We start from the raw sequence: 19,615 nt of genomic DNA on the forward strand, positions 1-19,615 counted from the left end.
TTAAACTACAGCAGAAAAAAGTACAGACATATTGGCTTTCTAACTACCAGAGAATACTTCAGGAGAAAGTGCAGGCTCTATTCATGGAAGAAAAGAGTAAGTGAAGATCTCAGCACAGTTCTCCTCAGAGTATTAAAGAGACTTTAAACCTAAAACACGTAGGAGGTTCCAGTTTAAAATAGGATCTGATTCTTATGCTGATCATTTGCATGGTCTCCACAAAAGCAAAACTTTCTCAAACCCTAGTTGGTACCAATGTCTAATAGCCCCGCAACAGAAGGAGAAAGAGAGCTCTTTTATGGCATGGGAAACAAAGACAACACTGGGGGGTTTTGTGGTTGGGCTTCCTAGATGGCTCAGTGGGTAAAGAATCCACCTGCAATGCAGGAAATGCAGGTTTGATCCCTGGGTCGGGAAGATCCCCTGGAGAAGGAAATGGCTACCCACTCCAGTATTCTTGCCTGGAGAATCCCATGGACAGTGGAGCCGGGCGAGTTACAGTCCCTGGGGTCACAAAGAGTCAGACACAACTGAAGTGACTGAGCATGTACTTATGGTACATGAGTCTTGATAAGTGTTATTTACTTTTCCCCAAACACCAATGTATAAATATTTGTTTATGGCTCAACAGTCATATAAATACATTTAGCTCAGACTATGGTGGGAGCTGTGATCTTTTCAAGCTCCATGTATGGATGTAGGAAGCAAAATCACCTTGAAATTATACAGAATGTAGAGAGAGACAGAGTACAGCAGAAATATGGGATAGGGTAAAAGATCCCGCTGACAATTCCCAGAACGAAGAGAAGGAAATATAAAGCGGGGAAAAAAAAAAAAAAAAACCTCCCAGGCTGACTCTACTAAGAGCCCTTTGGCCAAACCTCTGCCCTTACTCCTCTCTCCCACAACTAACAAACAAGAAATGGGGGAGGGAGAGGCATGTCTCCAAAAACAGATCTTTCCTGCCACCCACAGTACAAGAGACATGACTGTACTTCCAGAGCTTGCTTGAATCAGAGTTCGGCGGGGGAGGGGGGGCTCCAACACTGAGTGCTGACTCACCTGTGAAATCATGTGATTATTCAAGGGTGGCTGTTGTTGAGGCGTGGGTGGGAGAGCAGGAAGTTGCTGCTGCTGCTGTTGTTGGGCAGTACAAGGGAGAAGGCCCCGGACAGACTGGGATGAGGTGACCTGGTTGCACACTTCTGGGGCACCTAGCACCATACCTAAGGCAAAGAGGAGACCCAGCGAGAGTTGTAAGCACAAGCCATGAACACACCACCCCTGGAGGGCCCAGTCGTAGGGCCTGACTCTTTCCTTGCTGTCTTCCTTGTCATTCCTCTTCTGTCTATTTCCCACTGTCTTAGGAGATCCATGCATGAGCACAGATGCATTTCAAATGTCCTATTGATGGGAATTTTCATCTTAGCCGGTTTCCACTCCCCAGTGTCCATAACCATCTTGACTGTCAAGGTTGAGTTTTGAAAATGAACCCCTGGAGTGCCTAGAATCTGTCCATCATGATTAGACAGCTGGAAAAATGAATGTTTGCTTCCTGGGAAGGTATATATTCCTAGTCCCTTAAGAGACCTGTCTTCTCTTTTCATTTCCTCTCAACTTGCAGCACCTCATAAAAGTTGCTGAAGGCAACCTCCAAGTACATGCCTGTGCACACACCCCCCACACAGCCATCATCCAACTATTTCCCTCATTTCCAGGCTGTCCAAGTCATGAATGCATTTACTCAAAATACTTTTACTGAATAGGTACTACGTGAGGCACTGTACAATGAACTGAGGATACAAAGGTAAAGGAAACACAGTCCTTGCCCTTGAACAGTACAGGATCTTCCAATGGAGATAGACACATGAATTGTAATCTATGTGATTACAATCTGATAAGGATAAAGGGTTTCCCTTGTGGCTCGGCTGGTAAAGAATCCACCTGCAATATGGGAGACCTGGGTTCGATCCTTGGGTTCTGAAGATCCCTTGGAGAAGGGAAAGGCTACTCACTCCAGTATTCTGGCCATGGAGAATTCCATGGACTATACAGACCATGGGGTCACAAAGAGTTGGACACGACAGAGTGACTTTCACTTTCAAGGATAAAGGATGCATCAGTGACATGAATAAAGTTGTATGAAAGCAAAGATTAGGAAGCATAACTCTTGGGAGGGTTAGAGGGAAGGATTTAAACAGGAAGTGGCAGAAGAGACAGGTTTGAGGGATGAACAGAAGACTTTTCAGGCTAAGAGGAGACAAAGCTTAATGCCATACTCAGAAAATGGTTGGAGGGTCAGGAGAAGATGAACGTTTGAAAGTAAGACTGAGATGGCAAACGGGAGTCAGGAAGTTATGCTACATTAAGTAATTTGGATTTTATTACGCAAGAAATGCAGAACCATGAATGTTTTTAAGGGAGGACTGATGGGATTAGATCTATGTTTTAGATTAGTAAACTGGCTCAAGACAGGGTTGAGAATAGGAAATTCCCTGGTGGTCCAGTGGTTAGGACAATGCATGTTCACTGCTGAGGGTCCGGGTTCAACCTGGGGTTGGGAACTAAGATCTCTGCAAGCCACACAGTGTGGTCAGCTGAGGGTAAACCAGGGAAACCAGCTTGGATAAAGGCAGAAGCAGTGGGATTAGAAAAGAGGTAACAGAGAAGCATAAACAGAGGCAAAATCTTTGCTACTACTGATGTCTTTTGAGGACAAGACCAACAGAACTTTGGGGATGAAAGTCAAGAAATTCTTCAGAGGCAGGAGGATGGTGAAATAGCGACTTACTGGGTAAAAAGAGCTGAATGGCCCTCTGCTAAGACTGCAGCAGAAATCTATGGAGAAAGTTACACAGCAGCTCAGGAGAGCTGATGGGTGCTCCCAGGCTGGCAGGTGGAACACATGCTCCTTTTCTGTGACTGGGCTCCAGAGCAGCAGTTGCAGTAGTGATGCTTAAAATTTCAAGCCTATTGGCTGCTACCAATTAATTACAAAATTACAAACTCTAAGGTACCCTCTACTTTACAAACCCTCTTTATAGTCTAAGGGGCCTCAGAATCATCCTTATTTTAGTACATAACCTGAACCGGGGTTGACACGGCTGTCCCACCTTGGTCAGAAATCACATAAAATAATCTAATCCCAATCAGTTTTTTTTTTCAATTAGGAAAGAAGGTTAGAAAGGAAATCAGAGAAGGAACTCAAAGGACAATGGATCCAAGAAATCAAACTTCCCCTCATCTGACTGTGTGAGGTTTCTGGGACACAATATGGGACAAGTGTTTTGTTAAAAGCAACTATCAGTGATGTTTTGCAGAAGATACATAAGCAGTGACGGAAGGAGAGAAGCTGTGGTACCTGGCCTGGAGATCCTTCCTGCACTGCCACCTTTGCTGCTCCCGATGCTGTCACCCCTGGTGAGGATGGAGATTCCACTGAAGCTGCTGGCTTTGGTGACAGGGGGCCGCATGCTCCGGACAGAGCCATCGGAGTCTGTGCTGCTCCAAGGCCGTGGCTCCAGGGATTTGAGTTCGCTGTCTGTGCTGCTCTGGCGGCTGCTTGAGGTGCGGCTCAGCCCCTCACGGTTCCCCCTGCAGAGACCACAGTGGTCAGAGCACCTCCCACCTACCACTTCAGCAGAAGGGCTAGGAGAGAGTTCATTTCTATTCTTTCAGTAACAGAGAAGGGGTGAGGGTTGGGGAGAATGGACACTGACTTCGTGTTAGTTGGCTGGCCAACCAAGACTTGATGGGAGCAGACAGAACAAGATCCAGTACAGTACAGAGAGCACAGAGGCAAATCTGGAAGACAGTGCGCTGGCAACTAGTTCAATACAGCAGACCAGAGGTGGGCAGGAAACCACGTACATGATGCTGAGATTGGCTGCGGTCTCTTCCCCTGGCTCTGCAGGGGTCCCACACATGCAGGAAATAGTGGGGAGCACAGGGGTACCAGTTCCTTCTGGAGTTCTTGAAACAAAAGGACTCCAAGAAGTTACTATTGCTAGAAGGCAGCAGTAGCCAACGACATGGATAAATCTCACATCAGGTCTTCCATACAACACATGTCTGAGCCAGCAGAGATGTTGCTCACGGCCACTTTTTCAGGGTTGGGAAGAAGAGTATAGTGACTAAAGGGGCACTGAGTCTGATAAAGAGAAAACTCAGTCTGATAGTCTGGAATCAACCCAACCTGTTTTGTGGAAGTCTTGTGTTAGTATCTGAGAACAATTTATTCCAGGGTCTCTAAAGGCTGACATCCTCAGCACAATCAAGCAAACATATCCTTAGGACTCAGGATGGCAAAGAGGAGGGGGCTGACTGTGCCTAGTTGCCTCCATATTAATAACACTGTTGCCCTAGGTAAGGCACAAGGCTGCTGAGAAAAGGGATTCATCCTCTTATTTTACTCTGGAAACATCAGCGTTAGCCTGATACTATAATCACTTTAATTATAAACAGTTGTGCTCCTTAAGCTATCTGCGGTTAGCCTGAAAATCCTCAGTGTTGACTCTTACTGCCACTTAACTGATAAGCAATCAACAATCAGGAATTTTCCTTTCAGATCCCCCACCGCTCCAATAACTAATGATCTAAGAAAACTAAATGATAACAATTATAATGATTTGATATGTATGCGGGGGAGCAATTGAGCAACAATCATGGTAGCTTGGGTTCCCTCCTTTTCCCACCCAAAGCAAACAGAATACTCTATCCCAAAGCCCACAGCTCTTCAAAGACATCAGGCTCAGAGTTATTCTAATAAAGAAAGTTATTTTTCTTAAGGGGGTAATATTAAAGAAAATACTTTTCTTTATTAGAATATCTATTTCAAAGATACTGTAGGAAAAATAGACGAATTATCTGCTAGGGTCACTATTTTAGTGGTTAGTCAATCATGGGGGGCCAAGACACATTGGCCTAGGTGGTTAGGGACATGCTAATTCTCTGAATCTTAAGTAGATATATTGACACATATAACATCAATGCTTCTCTCTATACAGTTAGAATAGAAGACTGGAAAATATTAATGTTTCCCCAATGCTTTAACCCCTTTCTCTTGGGGACGTCAAAAGTAGAATGGGCAACAAGACATAAGAATAACTCAGGGACTCTCCAGGAACAGAATCAACCTGAAATAAGAGCCAACAGCTCAAATCTACTGACTGGACTCAATAAAGATGTGTTTGTGGGATGTGGGAATACAGCAGCACCAATGAATGAGGCTGCTCATTAGACATTAGAACTTGAATTCTGTAAGACAAGCCCTAATGGCCTTTTATATCTAAATCAAACACTCTACTCTCTATTAGAGCAATTCTGCCATTTACGTTCTTTTTCTACCAGGGGTAGACAGTGAAATGAGTCAACTTTAAACCAAACACCTGTGAAACTTGAGCCAAACTGGCAGCACTTCTGTACTGATCCAGTTCCCCCAAGACAATAATGGCCTAGTGCTCAAATGTGGACTGTCTGATGATCTTCTAACCTGGGTTAGTACACTACACCCCTGAGAGTTGGAGAATCTAAGTTGAGTCTGGACTAGGAAGACAGATCAATTCTATTTCTCTACCAACTAAAGCTAATCTCTAGTCACATCTTTGTACTTCACTAAAAATAAGGCAATTAGGGAAAGTTACTAGATCTAATTCTAAGTACTGGACGGGGTTGTGTACGTGTTGGTGAGATGGAGGTGAAGGACAGAGACATTCACACTTGACAGCACAATCAGGAGATGACTTAGTTTTTACAAGTAAATTTAGTGCTGGTGAAAAGTCCTGTTTAATGGTCTTGGATAGAGAGGCCCATGAAAGAGGTGGGCCTCTCAGTAAACCTCAGGTAGCTTATTTATCAATGGTGCAGTGGAGTAGAATCTTCCAAAGAACAGAGAAGTTGCCATAGTTGTTATTATTATTATCCACATTATTGCTAACAGAGATAATGGAATCTGATATATCAGTATTCATTTCACACACCTGGGAAGAAAAGTTTAAAAGTTAAGAGAAAATCAGCTTCTAATCATTTGAGCTCTGGACTAGTACCCAAATAGAGGAAGAAGCTACCCCCTGAAGAGTCATGGAGCTGCATTTTAGATGACCTAGATCTTTAAACAAAACTCAGTATGGAAAGCAGTAGCTTAAAAGGAGGTCTGGACAGGAGAAGGCTGCACCTGCTCACTAGCTCCTTCAAGCTATTATCTGCACAGTGTGATGCAGTCTGATGCTCCACAGCACTAATAAGGGCATCGTTCTTATCAGTGAATCAATTAGGCGTGATATTTACAGACAGCTTGTGTAGTGTGGTGAAAAGAACACTGGACAGAGTCAGTCCCAGTTTTGCCACTAACAGCCATGTAAACTTGTCTAACTACTTAATCTTTCTTGCTTTTGTTCTCTTACATGTAAACCAACTCACCACATCAGGATACTCAGAGAATTCAATGAGATACAGTATACTGTGGCAACTATAAAGTGCTGCACATTGTCACACACACTTTTAATTTAAAAGTTCTGTTTATTAAAGGTATTCTGGAATGGTTACGGAGTGAGATTTTTTTTAAGGGAGACTCTATGTTGACTACAACCGACGACACAGAGCCCTTTTGCTTGGGCTTTCAGATGGATCTCAGGGCAGGCTGGTCTAGGAGAAAGACTTCAGAGATGTGGAATGGGAGATAACTCTCCTTCCCAAGAAGGGCTGAAATCTTGCTATCCCAATTTCCACATCGTTTAATTAGTTCTAGAAAGGGTGATAGAGAAGGGACTACTAAAGTACTTGGGATGATAGCTGTAACTAACGTGTGTTACTGAGCACATCAAGCTTAGGAGGCTTCCCTCGTGGCTTAATGGTAAAGAATCCGCCTGCAGTGCAGGAGACCTGGGTTCAGTCCCTGGGTTAGGAAGATCCCCTGGAGGAGGACATGGCAACCCACTCTAGTACTCTTGCCTACAGAATCCCATGGATAGAGGAGGCTGGCAGTCTGCAGCCCATAGGGTTGCACAGTTACACACGACTGAAGCGACTAAGCAAAAGCAGCATCAAGCTTAGGATTGAGAAAAGAGATAAACCCTTTGGAAAGAGTGAGACCTGAATCCTAGCATTAAACTGTCAGGTTTTTACTCTATAGTTTTTCTGTTGGTAAAATGGAAAGTATATAGTTAAAATGAGTCAGTGTCAGGATATGGTCCTAAAGTGCTTCTTTCACATTGCCTTTGTAATTGTCTGGGATGGGACTGAGAGACTGAGATGAAGGGAGAAGCTCACAACTGCTTTACAGAAAATGGAGAATATGAGGCACAGAAGTTAGTACAGTAGCTTTCAGCAACATTAAGAATAAGTCATGGACAATTATATAAAGGACATGCCCTAAGTCCATTCTAAGGCCTTTCTGGACCCATCTTACACGTTACATTTTCCAAAGAGAAAACCAAATAGACAGAGGTGTTTGGATGTTTTTTTAAAATATGTGCATGTACTATTCCTTCTTAAGGATACAAAACATTCCCCTATGCTGGGTGAGGGATAAGTTCTTCACATCTTTCCATAGATTTGGAAAAGGCAGCCAAAAGACACCTGTTCTTTTACCTTAATAGGCTTCCCTTGTGGCTCAGCTGATAAAGAATTCACCTGCAATACAGGAGACCTGGGTTCGATCCCTGGGTTGGGAAGATCCCCTGGAGAAGGGAAAGGCTACCCACTCCAGTATTCTAGCATGGAGAATTCCATGGACCGTATAGTCCATGGGGTTGCAAAGAGTCAGACATGACTGAGCGACTTCCACTTGCACTTTCAAATATATGCTGAAATCCTCCAAAAATGCTCAGTTTCAGCAAACTTCAGAAACAGAGCAGTACCTATCCTAAACATACTTATTTGGTCCTCTTCACCACCTATCCAGGACTTACAGTGAAATCAGCAACAATAAAAGTAAAGTCATTGAGCACTAGCCATTTTTTTTAAATGGGGAAAATATCCAATGTTACAAAAACCACAAACTGACTTATTCCACAAGCAGCCATGCATGGAGCAAACTTACTCCGCTGAAAAGATTACAGCAAAACAAAATAAAATTAAAAAAACAAACAAACAAAAACAAGGAGAGATATAGACCACACAGAGGTACCTAAAAATCTGCCTTCTCTTGTGAGAGCTAGAAGAAAAGGCTTCTTTGGAGAGTCTGTTGGTTAACATCAAAGAAAAGCATCATTACAGGATTATATTAATCTCACTGACAAAGCTCAATGAGAAGCAGGGAACATGCTAAGTGGTACTAACCTGATGTCATTTAGATATCCGTTCTGGCCAGTCTAGGTGAAGGGGAGAAAACGGAAAATAACTTATAAGAAAACAGCATGGCATAACCAAAAAGGGTGTCCATGATGCTATGAATACCCAAGGTCCTCAAACCAAGCTCACCCCCCAACAGGGAGAGAGGGAGCAGGGACAGGATGACCCACACCCACACACCCAATCTGACTTCTCACCTTTAATGGGAAAGCGCATTCAGAGTTTTTAGCCTTCCCACAGAGTGTTTAAAAAGAGAGGTCAATGAAGGTAGGAGTATGGAAAGGAGAAAGAAGAAAGTATTAACCTAACTATTAATTCCTTTTTAGTTCTAAATTTATTCTCTCTATAGGTAAGCTGAGCATAATAACTGGTGTGCTTGGTCCTAAAGAGTATTCAAAGAAAGGGAAAAGGGAGAGAAGAGAAAAAATTTAGTTTTTTTTAGAAATCATCCTCAATGACTATCCCATTTCTGTCCTCTACACTGGCCAAAATGAAAGACATTCTGACTTGACACCCAAGGAGAGTAAGAAATTGGGGAAGCAGGTACTTTTCAGAGCCTAGAAAAAATGAGAAAATTAAAAGCCTGAAACATTCCTTTTGGGGATCATTTCCTGACAAAGCCACTGAGCTGAGTGAAGTGAGCATTATGGTGGACTCCCAAGCTTAGAAAAAGGTACAGAGAGTGTCCAGCTGCTGAGCACAGGGGCCTTCGTGCGGAACAGAGCCTGAGTGGGGCAGCTTTCCCAAATACAGCTCAGCTCCAGAGAAGGCTGTAGCAGCATTTCCATCCAAACACCCTTCTTGCCACTTCCCTTTCTTTTTGGACTGCCTCGTCCTCCCCTCTGCAGCAACCCACAACTCCACCCTTATCAGTTGCCTTTGATTGGCCAGGTTTTTTCCTCTCCACATGGGAATCTTTGGCATATAGTAGGCTTTGGCCACTTCCCCGTGCCTAGACCTTTTGAGATTCCTGATGCCTCTACCACAGCAAGAGTTAGGAAGTGCTAAAATGAAAATGATAAATCCATAAGGATTTAACAAAGAGTACACATATTAGCAGAGGCTCGAGAGACTAAGTATCAGAGAAAAAGGAGAGAAGAGCTTCCTTTGTTATGGTAGTATAGATATAGTCCACTGTTGTACATAATAAGCCCTAATATCCTATGAAAAGTCATCTGTGCTTTCAGAATGGCTTTGCTAATGGCTGGCATGGTGGAACAGTCATTTTCCATGTGTCAGTGAAGCAGAGGAGCACATCACAGGTAGCTATGCTGTCACGGGAACTTCTTAATTTAAAAAGCCCAGAGCAGAACAAGCTATTGAGAGGTGGTTTACTTAAGGGGTTAAGAGCGTTGACTCTGGAGCCAAGGACTGCCTGAATTCAAATATCAGCTCTTTCACTAAATAGTGGTGTGATCGTAGGTTACTTAACCTCTTCATGCCTCAGTCCCTCATTTCTAAAATGAGGAAGATAATGTAACCTATCACATAGGCCTAGTGTGAAGATTAAATAAATTTTTGTGTGCAAAGTGTTAAGGACAGGGTCTGAAAGATAATAAGCACTATATGAATGTTTGCTATTAACTTCCACCATTCTGCCCTGTCCACAATTTAGGGTCCTCACCAGCTGTAGCCATGTACAAATGACCACTCTCCTAGCATTCCACTCAACTGATTTTCAGATAAAGTTAGAAAAACTGTCTCTGGGCCACAGTTGGATAATTGGGAGGATGGGTTTTTCTGACTCAGAATGGAAGGCTACATAACATAAGAAGAGTCCTTCTCCTCAGACTTTAGGCCAGAATATTTGCTGTGTATCTGACCACAGTGAGGCTCCCTGGAACAACTGTGTCTTCCAAGACAATGGAACAAGTTCACAGAGGAGTTCGGTTTTTTATAAGTTAGAGACAATATTTTTCTGAGCTAGGTGATGATGAGAAGATATGTTATTTTTTTTTGTCTTGATGAGGCAGAGTGAGGAAGTGGGAGGGGAGCAGTGTGCATCTAAGTATTGATTAGAATTGGCCTTCTTTTGATGACAAAGGGAGGCTGGCTCTTCTTCGTTGGCTAATTTGACTGTAAGATGGTGCTACTATCTGGATCATTTATTCTCTGGAGATTTGTTTCTCTCTTGCCCTTCCTGAAATCCTCCTACATTTCTGTTCAGTGTGGTAGGCAAGGGCCACCAGACACAGGGATACCAAGTATATCTGATATGGCCAACAGTTCTTAAGAATAAAGCTGCCCATAACAACTCATGTTGCCTTTTGGCCCATGGAGCAGGCCTATTCTAAGAAACAAGGTAAGAAATATAGGAAGAAAGAGACTTCCTATTCAGGTCAAGACTGTATGGAATAGTGAGTGTACCCCCTGTGCGTGTGGAATGTGGAGCTCAGAGAATGGATGCCACATCTGTGCTCTGATAATCACCAACATAGCCTAAAAATGAGCCAGACCAAACAAGATGAATGTATATAGGCTGTGTGGACACTAAGTCTTCCACTTAGAAGCAAAGACGCCTAAAATAGATAGTGGAAGTGAAAGAGGGTAAGCGGGAGGAGGGTTTGACAGGCAAGATCCAGGGCCCTTCTGTAAGCCCTGCCAAAACCATTTCTATTTTCAGTCTAATCAAATCTACCAAATTCAGCCACTCCATTTGTTCTCTTTATAGGCCATATGCATTAACGATAATATGAATAAAAATCTGCAGCTTCCTAATAAGCTACATTTAATTTTAGAGATCAAATATGGGGCTGGCTGATGTTGGTTAAAAACAAAATCAGAAAAAAACAACAAAACATATATGGAGGGTTCATTCCATTCACAGTTCCAAAGATTAAGAGCTAAAAGCTAGGGGCTGACAACTCTCAGAAGCTACACTTACCTCTCGGGCAAATATTCTCTCTCGGACCCTTTGATATTCCTCCTCTCTCTCTTCTATTGACTTGCTCCTCCTTCCATCCTGCAATGGAACTCTGATCTAGATCGATGAGCAGAATTAAGCTAGTTAAGTTCTCCTCGTACTGCAAGCTCACTGCACACCAGCAAGGAAGAGAAACCGGGAGAGTTTATAGTTGCCATCAAAAAAATGGAAAAAAAAAGAAATAAAATTTCCAGTGTTGGACAGGTTTCACTGGGTACATCTGACCATGCAGTTTGGGAGATCAGGTTTTCTGGATGGTTGGGGCCTCACCAGCTTCCCACCCTCCCCAACCAGAGTATCAAGAACAGTAACTTTTGATAAGGATTAGGTTGCTTCCTTATGTAGTAGGGTACTCTCCAGTCTGTAAGGATGAAGAGAATAGCCCATGGAATAAACAGCATTGCTTTGGAGGGAAAGCAAGGGATAGGAGGAAGCTAGAAAAGGAGAAGAGACAGGTATTTATTTACCAGAGCTAAATTTAGAAGTTTTTACAGAACTAGCACCTGACCTTATCCCTTCTTTAGTCACTGATGCCAATGGCCTGTAGATCCAAGTCACACAGAGCTCAGCAAAGAGGGCCTTGCAAGTGAAAGCCCAAGGGCTAAGCTAAACTCAGAGCTTAAGCATTTTTTCTCATCTTAACTACAGCTACTGGAGGGAGGGAAAGGGTGAGAGCTTACAGAAATACACGGTAGAAAGAGAACACAGCAACACAAAGAAGAAAAGAGAAGGAAAAGGAGAACAGAAAGAAAGATGGACAGGGAAGGGACAGACAAATGAGTGCTGCGAGGAAAGTGAGAAGCTCAGTGACAGAACAGAGGACAGAGAGCCCTGCACTCTCAGAAAAATGTAGTAAGGAGATTAGAGGGGACGGCTGGGCAGACCGCCACCTCTGCGAGCCTACCCCCAACTCTCCACCACCATCTTTCCCCCTCTTAGCCTGGGAGTTGTGAGCACTGTCCTGGGTAGGATGTTACAGAACGTCCTTTTTCCATACTCCTCTTGAAGGCAAAGTGTTCTGAGGGAGGTAAGTCATCAAATGCATGTCATCAGGTTATAAAAGATTCTGACCTTCAATCCAGAGGCTTTTAAAGTTTCAGATGAAGCAACTAAGGAGACCACTGGTCTAGGCTGATCTTCCTGATCTTCACCAATTGCCAGAAGTAAGCATAATTTCAGGAGTATCAGCTTTTGACTAGATGTAGTTCTCACTAGCCTAAAGAGCCTAAATTCTACTAAATGTCCTTTTTACCAATCCCATGCCAAGAAGATATAGGACCTCAAGTGCTATATTGTCCTTAGCCCCTAGCACTGGTTAACCAGTGGCAGAACAGATAGAGCATAATGGGCTTTGAGGTCAGGCAGAATCTCAGCTCTGCTACCTCCAAGTAATGTCACTGGCAACTAACTTAACATTTCCTAGCTCAGTTTACTTATATTTAAAACGAGGCTAATAATCCCCATCTAGACTGGGCTGTGGAGAGGATTAAATGAGATAATGAATATAATGTATTTAGAACAGAGGCTAGCAGAGGGAAAACACTCAATGAAATAGCAATTACTGTGTTTATTATTAATATCACAGACAGAAAGTGCATAGAGCCTACCCTATTATGGATCAAGCCTGAAGCCGAGAGATGAAAAGTTCATAGTAGGGAGAGATTCCATCCCACCCCAATGTGCCTCTAGGCCTGAATAATTCCTGATCCACAGAAAAGGGGTTTTGGGAAAATGGAGAGAAGGGCATCAGGATGGAAAGGCTCTTTCTTGTTTTTAAATTTTATTTGTCTTTTGTATGTTTCATTGTTTTCAATCAGACCCAGTATGTTTGTCCACAATAGATAATGGCACTTTTCTCAAAAGGACTCCCTCAAATACTCAAGTAGCAAGCAGGAAAAGTCCTGGTCTCAGGACCAGACAATATTGAGAGGAAACTAATTTTGACTCTACAGGTAAGATATTACTAGAGTTATCATGAATTAGCAAAACTAATTTTATTGGCTTTACCCCACCATACTATTTAAACTGTAATCCTGGTTCTCTACCTAACCTCCTTTGGAGGCCAAGCAGAAGCAGGCTGGATCTTAACCCTGTATGAAGCTAGGAAACTAACTCCAAATACTATCTGAAGGATGCGCTAGAAGTCAGGGCAAAAGCCAGGCCCATAAATGAAGGGATGGGGCAGACTTTTCACTTCTCATTCCCACAGGAGTGGATCAAAATGGGGAGCCTGAGGTTTCAAGCATCAAAAGCCAAACTGACTCACCTTGCTGGAAGGAGTTGGGAAAAGAATAAAGGGTTTGCAGAAAGGGATCAGAAACACCTTTATAAGTGGGTAAATCAGATAACAATTTTCCCAGTTCAAGGCTAGCTCTGAGACAGGAAGAGTGCAAGTGGGATAAAAGTAGCTTTGGGTTGTTCCCAAAGAAATTCCTAACTATTAAAGGAAAAAAGAATAGAGCCATCAGTTGAATCAAGGTTGAAGCAGGGAGGGACCTTGCTTTGTCCCAAAATGAAGTGGAGTTAGAAGTCAGTGGCAGAACCAGGGAGTTCCAGGCCAAATGAGAAAACCCAGCAAACCTCAGCACCATGTCACTCTGGGGCTAAGAGGGTGGCATTTAGCTCAACAAGTATACTTAATCCTCAACATTAAGCTAAAGCCAACTCAGTGTAGCTCAAGAGTTTCCTTCCATACTAAGATATTTTGAGTTTTCTCCAACCCACAAAAACTCTTCTCCCCTCCCAGTTTCTCTTACTGCAATCTTTCTGTATAGACCCAACCCTTTCCAGTCTTCACCTGGTTATCATCTCGGTCCATACTGGCATCATCTCTCTTAAGAATGAATCTCTGTTGAAATTCTGTATTCTTCTCATCCTTTATATGTTCTGAGAATCTCTGTTCAGGGCTGGGATTGGGAGAGAAATGTGGAAGGAAGGGAAGAAAGACTCTTCTGTTAGGAAGCAGACCTTCTATACAGTTCTCTTAAATTCCACAACTCCCACCCAGGAGATCTCTGAAGTCAGCCATTCCGAAAGTCATGTGAAAGTTTTAACGAAATCTTCAAGGACTGTTCTTTATACATCTATAACTTACCTTCTTCCACAGTTATTCCTATCCTATCACTAAAGGTGAAGAGAGCCAGGGGCCAGTCTTCACAAAATGCCAATGCCTCTAGAATCCATCTCCAAGGCTTCAAAAAGAGTAGAAATTGATAATATAACCTACCCACTCCCTCCACTGTTCCCTCTCCAGAAAGAGAAATCCTGCATCTTCCTCTCCCACCCCAGAGCTATCCTAGGAAAGTCTTCCCAATCTGTGGTTTCCTCCCTTACATTCTTGTGTTACTGGTTTTGTTGATGATGACAGCTTTTCCAGTTTGATCTACATTGTGGTCCATCCCAAAATAGGCAGCTACCCGGTGTAATAGCATCCGGTGATATGAGGTCATCTGAGGGAACTTCTTGAACTGGTTGCTGCAGGGAAACCCAGGGGGAAAAGTGGAGTAAGAACAAATAATAGCCAACTGTAATTTTTCTTTGTTGAAAGTGGAGAAATTCCTACGAGACATTATTATAAGGAAGATAGATATTTACTCAATGATAACCAAACAAGTTCTCTCAGCTTTATCTACAGTATTGTATAGATCCCTCTGACCCACTATCTTCATTAAGACTGCTCCTTAGACAAAAAGCCCTAGGTCTCACCCACCTGGATGATATTCTACAAAGAAAAAAGGGAGAAACTTAAGAATAGTGAAATATGGGACAAAGGGCTAGCTGCTGAAAAGATATAAATATTTTTCAACTCAAGTCTAAGTGATAATTTAAAAACTTGATTTAGTTTCCACACATATACATTTTGATTCATTGTGATTATGTCTTCCCAACTCCTCCTGGTTCCTAGTGAGTTATTACTTCAAAATTCAGACTTTAAGGGAACGATAAAAGAGAGATATCCTTAAATTTTACCTGATTTTCTTTCCAGTACCCCCTCCCACCTCTAAGGTGTATTTCATTCAAGTAACTTACTTGTTGTCATTAATAAAGTCCAGAATCTCCTGTTCTAATTTTAGCAGCATCATTCTGTCCCTGTTTAAAAAAGATTAAAACAAAACAAAACAAAAGGCAGCCCTCCCATAGACACTGACACAAGGATTGAAAACACAACCTGCTCACTCTAGAAGCTTAAGGGAGGGATAAATCCAAACTCCAGGAGTGGATCAAAAATGCAAAGGCTGTCAACCTCACTACCCTGTCTTATGTTACTTTAAAAAAACAATCAAGCCTCCTAATCATGTCCTGTTTCCCTTATCAGAAACCTAATTCTGTTGGCAGTCATAGTCATACAAACACATACTTTATACTAATCATAATTCTACACTCCATCTGGTTATTTATAGAATTTGTAAACAAGTATGATTTAGCTTTGTTACAAATCAATTCTTTTTTCTTCTGTACTTTTTAATTGTATTCTTAAGCCTTGATATTTCTTTGTCTCCATTCTTCCACAGAATTTTTCTCAACTCTTCTGAAAGCAGAAATCTCAATATAAGGGTATTCTGAATCCCTCCACAGATACAAAACTACTTTGGAGAAAAAATGGTGGTGGGAGGTGTAGGGGAAATGGGCATCCCAGATTCTAATAATAATAGAAAAATTCTGAGAAGCTATTCTGCTGATCCCGGCCCCTTTCCCCCTTCCATCAAATCATGTTATTACCTTGGGTTCTTTTTCAGTGTATTTACAAGAAATTCATGTAGGTCTATTCCAGTGGAGTCCGTATATTCTTGGCTGGAGTCTAGAACACCACAATGAAATAAATTTGAAATAAATGAAACTGCTCTGTATGATATTTAACCCCACACAGAAGCCTATAATCTGGTCAGGAGACATGAGAGGAAAAGCAGAATCAAACTTCAGGAGTTTTAGCTTAAAACGAGAGTAGCCTTGACTTACCCGCCTCTCAAAATTTCCCATGATAATGACAGAAGGTGGGATCTGGGCCACAGTGTTTTATTCATTTTATACTGAACAGTCACCCTGCCATCAGTAAGTATCTACCAAAAGGCCAGACCAAAACAAAGGTTTTATTCTAGCTAAAGAAAATAAATTCTAGGTAAGGTCTGATGGGGCTGAATTTTCCAGAACCTCAGCAAATATATTCAAATGGTGATTATTTATATGTTTATATTTGCTTATAAAATTTTAATACTATGATTGCCTTTTCCCTCTTAACTATCATTAAAAAAATTTGTTTTTGGCTATACCACATGGCTTGTGGGATCTTAGTTCCTTGACCAGGGATCGAACCTGGGCCCACGGCAGTGAAAGAGTTGAGTCTTAATGACTAGACTGCCAGGGAATTCCCTCCATTTCTGTGGACCATGTCTTTTTGTTACGAGCCCAAGAATTTAAAACCAAAGAGAGTTTAATAATTACACGCAAATTTAATTATTAAAAAAATCAGAGCATCTCCAAACTATAAATGGTATTGAATGTGCTACCAGTGGTAATCCATCACTATTTATTCCAAAAGTAAGAATAAAATCAGAATTGACTAAAATATCCTTCTGCTATCGGTAGCCCTATGTTAACAGAGTAGCTCTCTGTCAGCCCTTAAGGCAGAGCTGGATAAAGCAGCAAAGCAAGTAACCTAGTTAGGCAACTCCCCAAACAACGATGAAGTCAGCAGGACACCGTACACTGCCGGGCCGATAAGGCCAGTGGGGAGGTGGAAGGGAAGGGCACCGCAAAGCCAGGCCCTAGAACAGATGAGGGGGGAAAGTCTTCACCTCTAGACAGCATCCTTCTGGGGACCTTTTCTTTGTTTTTGTCCTTGTCTTCCTTTTCAGAGACATCCTTTGTGGACTTTTCTTCCTCCTTGTCAGAGGGGCAGCTGATGTGCAATTGAATTATATCCTTGGACAAGGGGAAAGAGAAATATAATCAAAAGGGAAAACAATTAACTCTCCTGCAGCTCCTTTAAAATCTAAAAGAAGGCAAATCTTAGGGTGACAGCATTGTATTACAAAAGAGAATATTTTAATTAAATTGTTTTAGCTTTTGTTCTACCAACAAGGTAGAGGCCAAGTCCTTTCTGCCAATAATCACAGCCTACTCTTTGGAGAACTCAAGTTATGCTGGCTGTTTCTGGCATAAGAATTAGAATGGAAATGGTTCTAACCACCAGAGGGAAATGTGTGGTTGGGAAAACATGATCCAGCCCTGGAATCTCCTTGTCTGCATCATCCTGGGTGGTCCAGGTGTGAAGACCTACACTTCATGCTCTCATTCATGCCACTTTACTGCAACAACTTGTTTTGAAGCTTTTTCTACCCCAATTTCCAAGCCTAATGTTGATGCCATGGTTGTGACACCACTGTTCAGCAAACAACTGCCAAACTCAAAAGCTATACTTACTCATAAAGGACTTACCTGGGTTTCTAGTGGCCCATCAACAAATGGAGCAGAGGATTCCTCACACACTGCAAGGCTGCGCACCAATTTCAGCTTGGAATTAGACTGGAAAAAAAAATATATATATATACACACACACACATATATATACATATTCCCTTGGGGAACATTTGTAAATCTTTCCGCTGAATAAAGGGCATCCTCTTTGGTTCTGTTAGTTGCTGCTTCCATTAAAGAGAGTTTTTTTTTCCTTTTTCAAACAGGTCCTTCTCATCCATTCCTGATCCACTTGAAAGATAATTCTCTTGCTTACAGCAGTAGATATATAACAAAACAACTACTTTTGGCTAGATGATAGGCAAGCCACTTTGTTTAGCTCTCCTCTCTCTCTAGCTCAGTGCTCCAACATTAGACTCGGAAGTTAACTGAGAATACACAGCAGCAAAACTTAGTAGAAAGACTAGATTTAAGAGGCAGAAGTCCTAGCTTCAACTTCTGGTTCAAACGATGAGATATGAGACCCTTGGCAAACCACTTGATCTCTCTGGATCCTCTTTTTTTTCTCACAATGAAAATGGGATAGAAATGCCTAAGTTCTTGTGAGAATTATATAAAATATGTAAACATATGTACCATAAATAGTGTTTAGCATACAGTAGACAACAAATGCTAAATGACTCTAAACCTGAGGTGGCAATGTAATGGGAAAAGTGTCTAAGAAAAAAGTAAAGAGAAAGAAAACTTTCTAACACTTGGGGTTCAGTGTAATAAAGAACTAATCCATTTGGTTTATCTATGCCACCTGAAGAATCCCCCCAAAATCTGAAATTCCCTTTATAAATCACTGCTCTTCCAGGGATCTCCAAAGTCAAAAATTATAGTGACTCATTAAAAATCTACCTATAAACATTTACTGAGAGTTCTTATAATAAAATAAAAGTTTACAGTAAACACAAAAGCACAAAACACAGTATGTGTGTTTCAGGTTGTACAGTACAGTGAAAAGAATTTCCAATCCTGAAGAACTGACTTTAAGCCTCGTTTTGCCACTTACTAATAAATGTCCTTTGTCAATCTCACTCAAACTCTATTAAGCCCAAGTTTTCTCCTCTATAAAATGGAGACAATAACAATAGTAACTTTTTAAACTTTTCTGTCTTATTTCAAAAAGTTTGGAGGAAGTGAAATAGCAGAAAATACCCTCTGGTTTGCCTTTTTCCCCGCTTTATGAGGTGTGCCACGCAGCATACAGGATCCTAGTTCCCTGACCCGGTATCGAAGCTTTACCTCCTGCGTTGGAAGTGTACAGAATTAACCACTGGGCCGCCAGGGAAATCTTGAACACCCTTTTTACTGTCAAGTCCATTACTTGTGGATTAGGCCATGGAAGGCAGTCCACAGAACCAATTTATCAAACATCATAGTCTTCTTCAAACCCAAGCTACATACTGGCTGGGACACTCCCAAATTCTACCATTATTTTTCTAGGGGAAAAGGGTGGACATCCTTAATTACTACTTCTGTTGACAATTCTTCCCAATGTAGGACAAGTTTAATATTTTACTGTTCCCTAATTAAAATTAAAAAGCTATCACACACTAACACCTACAGTCCTCCCTGATAATACTGCTTAAAATAATCTGTGATGTGCTAATTTTATCATACAATGATTAAAAACAAAATCCTCCTCCTTGAACCAACCTAAAAGGTGAACCAAACCAAAACAAAACAAAGCCTCTATTTTTAGGACGTCCAAAAATGTTGAACCATTTTACTAATGAGGGAGGATTTATCTTACAGAAAATTCTCATGGCAAAAATCCCCAAAACTGTTGGGGGAAAAATAAGAGAGCCAGAGATGAGCAGAGAAACTAACATTACAACAGAACCAGTATCAATCTGCTCAGGCTTTGTTTGTGGGAGGCTTTCGCTGGGTATCCTTTCAGGTAACTGAAATAGACTAAAGATAACAGAAAAATAAAGCCAG

General features: G+C 41.7%; 1 protein-coding gene across 23 annotated transcripts in view; it reads right to left on the reverse strand.

Annotated features, from left to right (window-relative positions):
* Positions 1-19,615, reverse strand: part of R3HDM2 (R3H domain containing 2) — a 161,681-nt gene that overhangs the window by 19,335 nt on the left and 122,731 nt on the right. For 8 of the 23 annotated variants that reach the window (XM_040233023.1, XM_040233044.1, XM_040233021.1 and 5 more), the window contains 12 exons: positions 17,648-17,734; positions 17,005-17,131; positions 15,932-16,010; positions 15,242-15,301; positions 14,546-14,686; positions 14,010-14,118; positions 11,174-11,269; positions 8,487-8,519; positions 8,278-8,309; positions 8,126-8,179; positions 3,362-3,594; positions 1,063-1,226 (listed from right to left, as the gene is read on the reverse strand). In XM_040233023.1, coding sequence (XP_040088957.1) covers positions 1,063-1,226; positions 3,362-3,594; positions 8,126-8,179; positions 8,278-8,309; positions 8,487-8,519; positions 11,174-11,269; positions 14,010-14,118; positions 14,546-14,686; positions 15,242-15,301; positions 15,932-16,010; positions 17,005-17,131; positions 17,648-17,734 — 1,215 coding nt within the window. The remainder of the gene's footprint in view (positions 1-1,062; positions 1,227-3,361; positions 3,595-8,125; positions 8,180-8,277; positions 8,310-8,486; positions 8,520-11,173; positions 11,270-14,009; positions 14,119-14,545; positions 14,687-15,241; positions 15,302-15,931; positions 16,011-17,004; positions 17,132-17,647; positions 17,735-19,615) is intronic. The other 15 variants (XM_040233031.1, XM_040233028.1, XM_040233039.1 and 12 more) reach the window with 7 other exon arrangements.

This window comes from Oryx dammah, unplaced genomic scaffold (assembly GCF_014754425.2).
Source record: "Oryx dammah isolate SB20612 unplaced genomic scaffold, SCBI_Odam_1.1 HiC_scaffold_29, whole genome shotgun sequence".
In the NCBI taxonomy this organism is placed as follows: Eukaryota; Metazoa; Chordata; class Mammalia; order Artiodactyla; family Bovidae; genus Oryx; species Oryx dammah.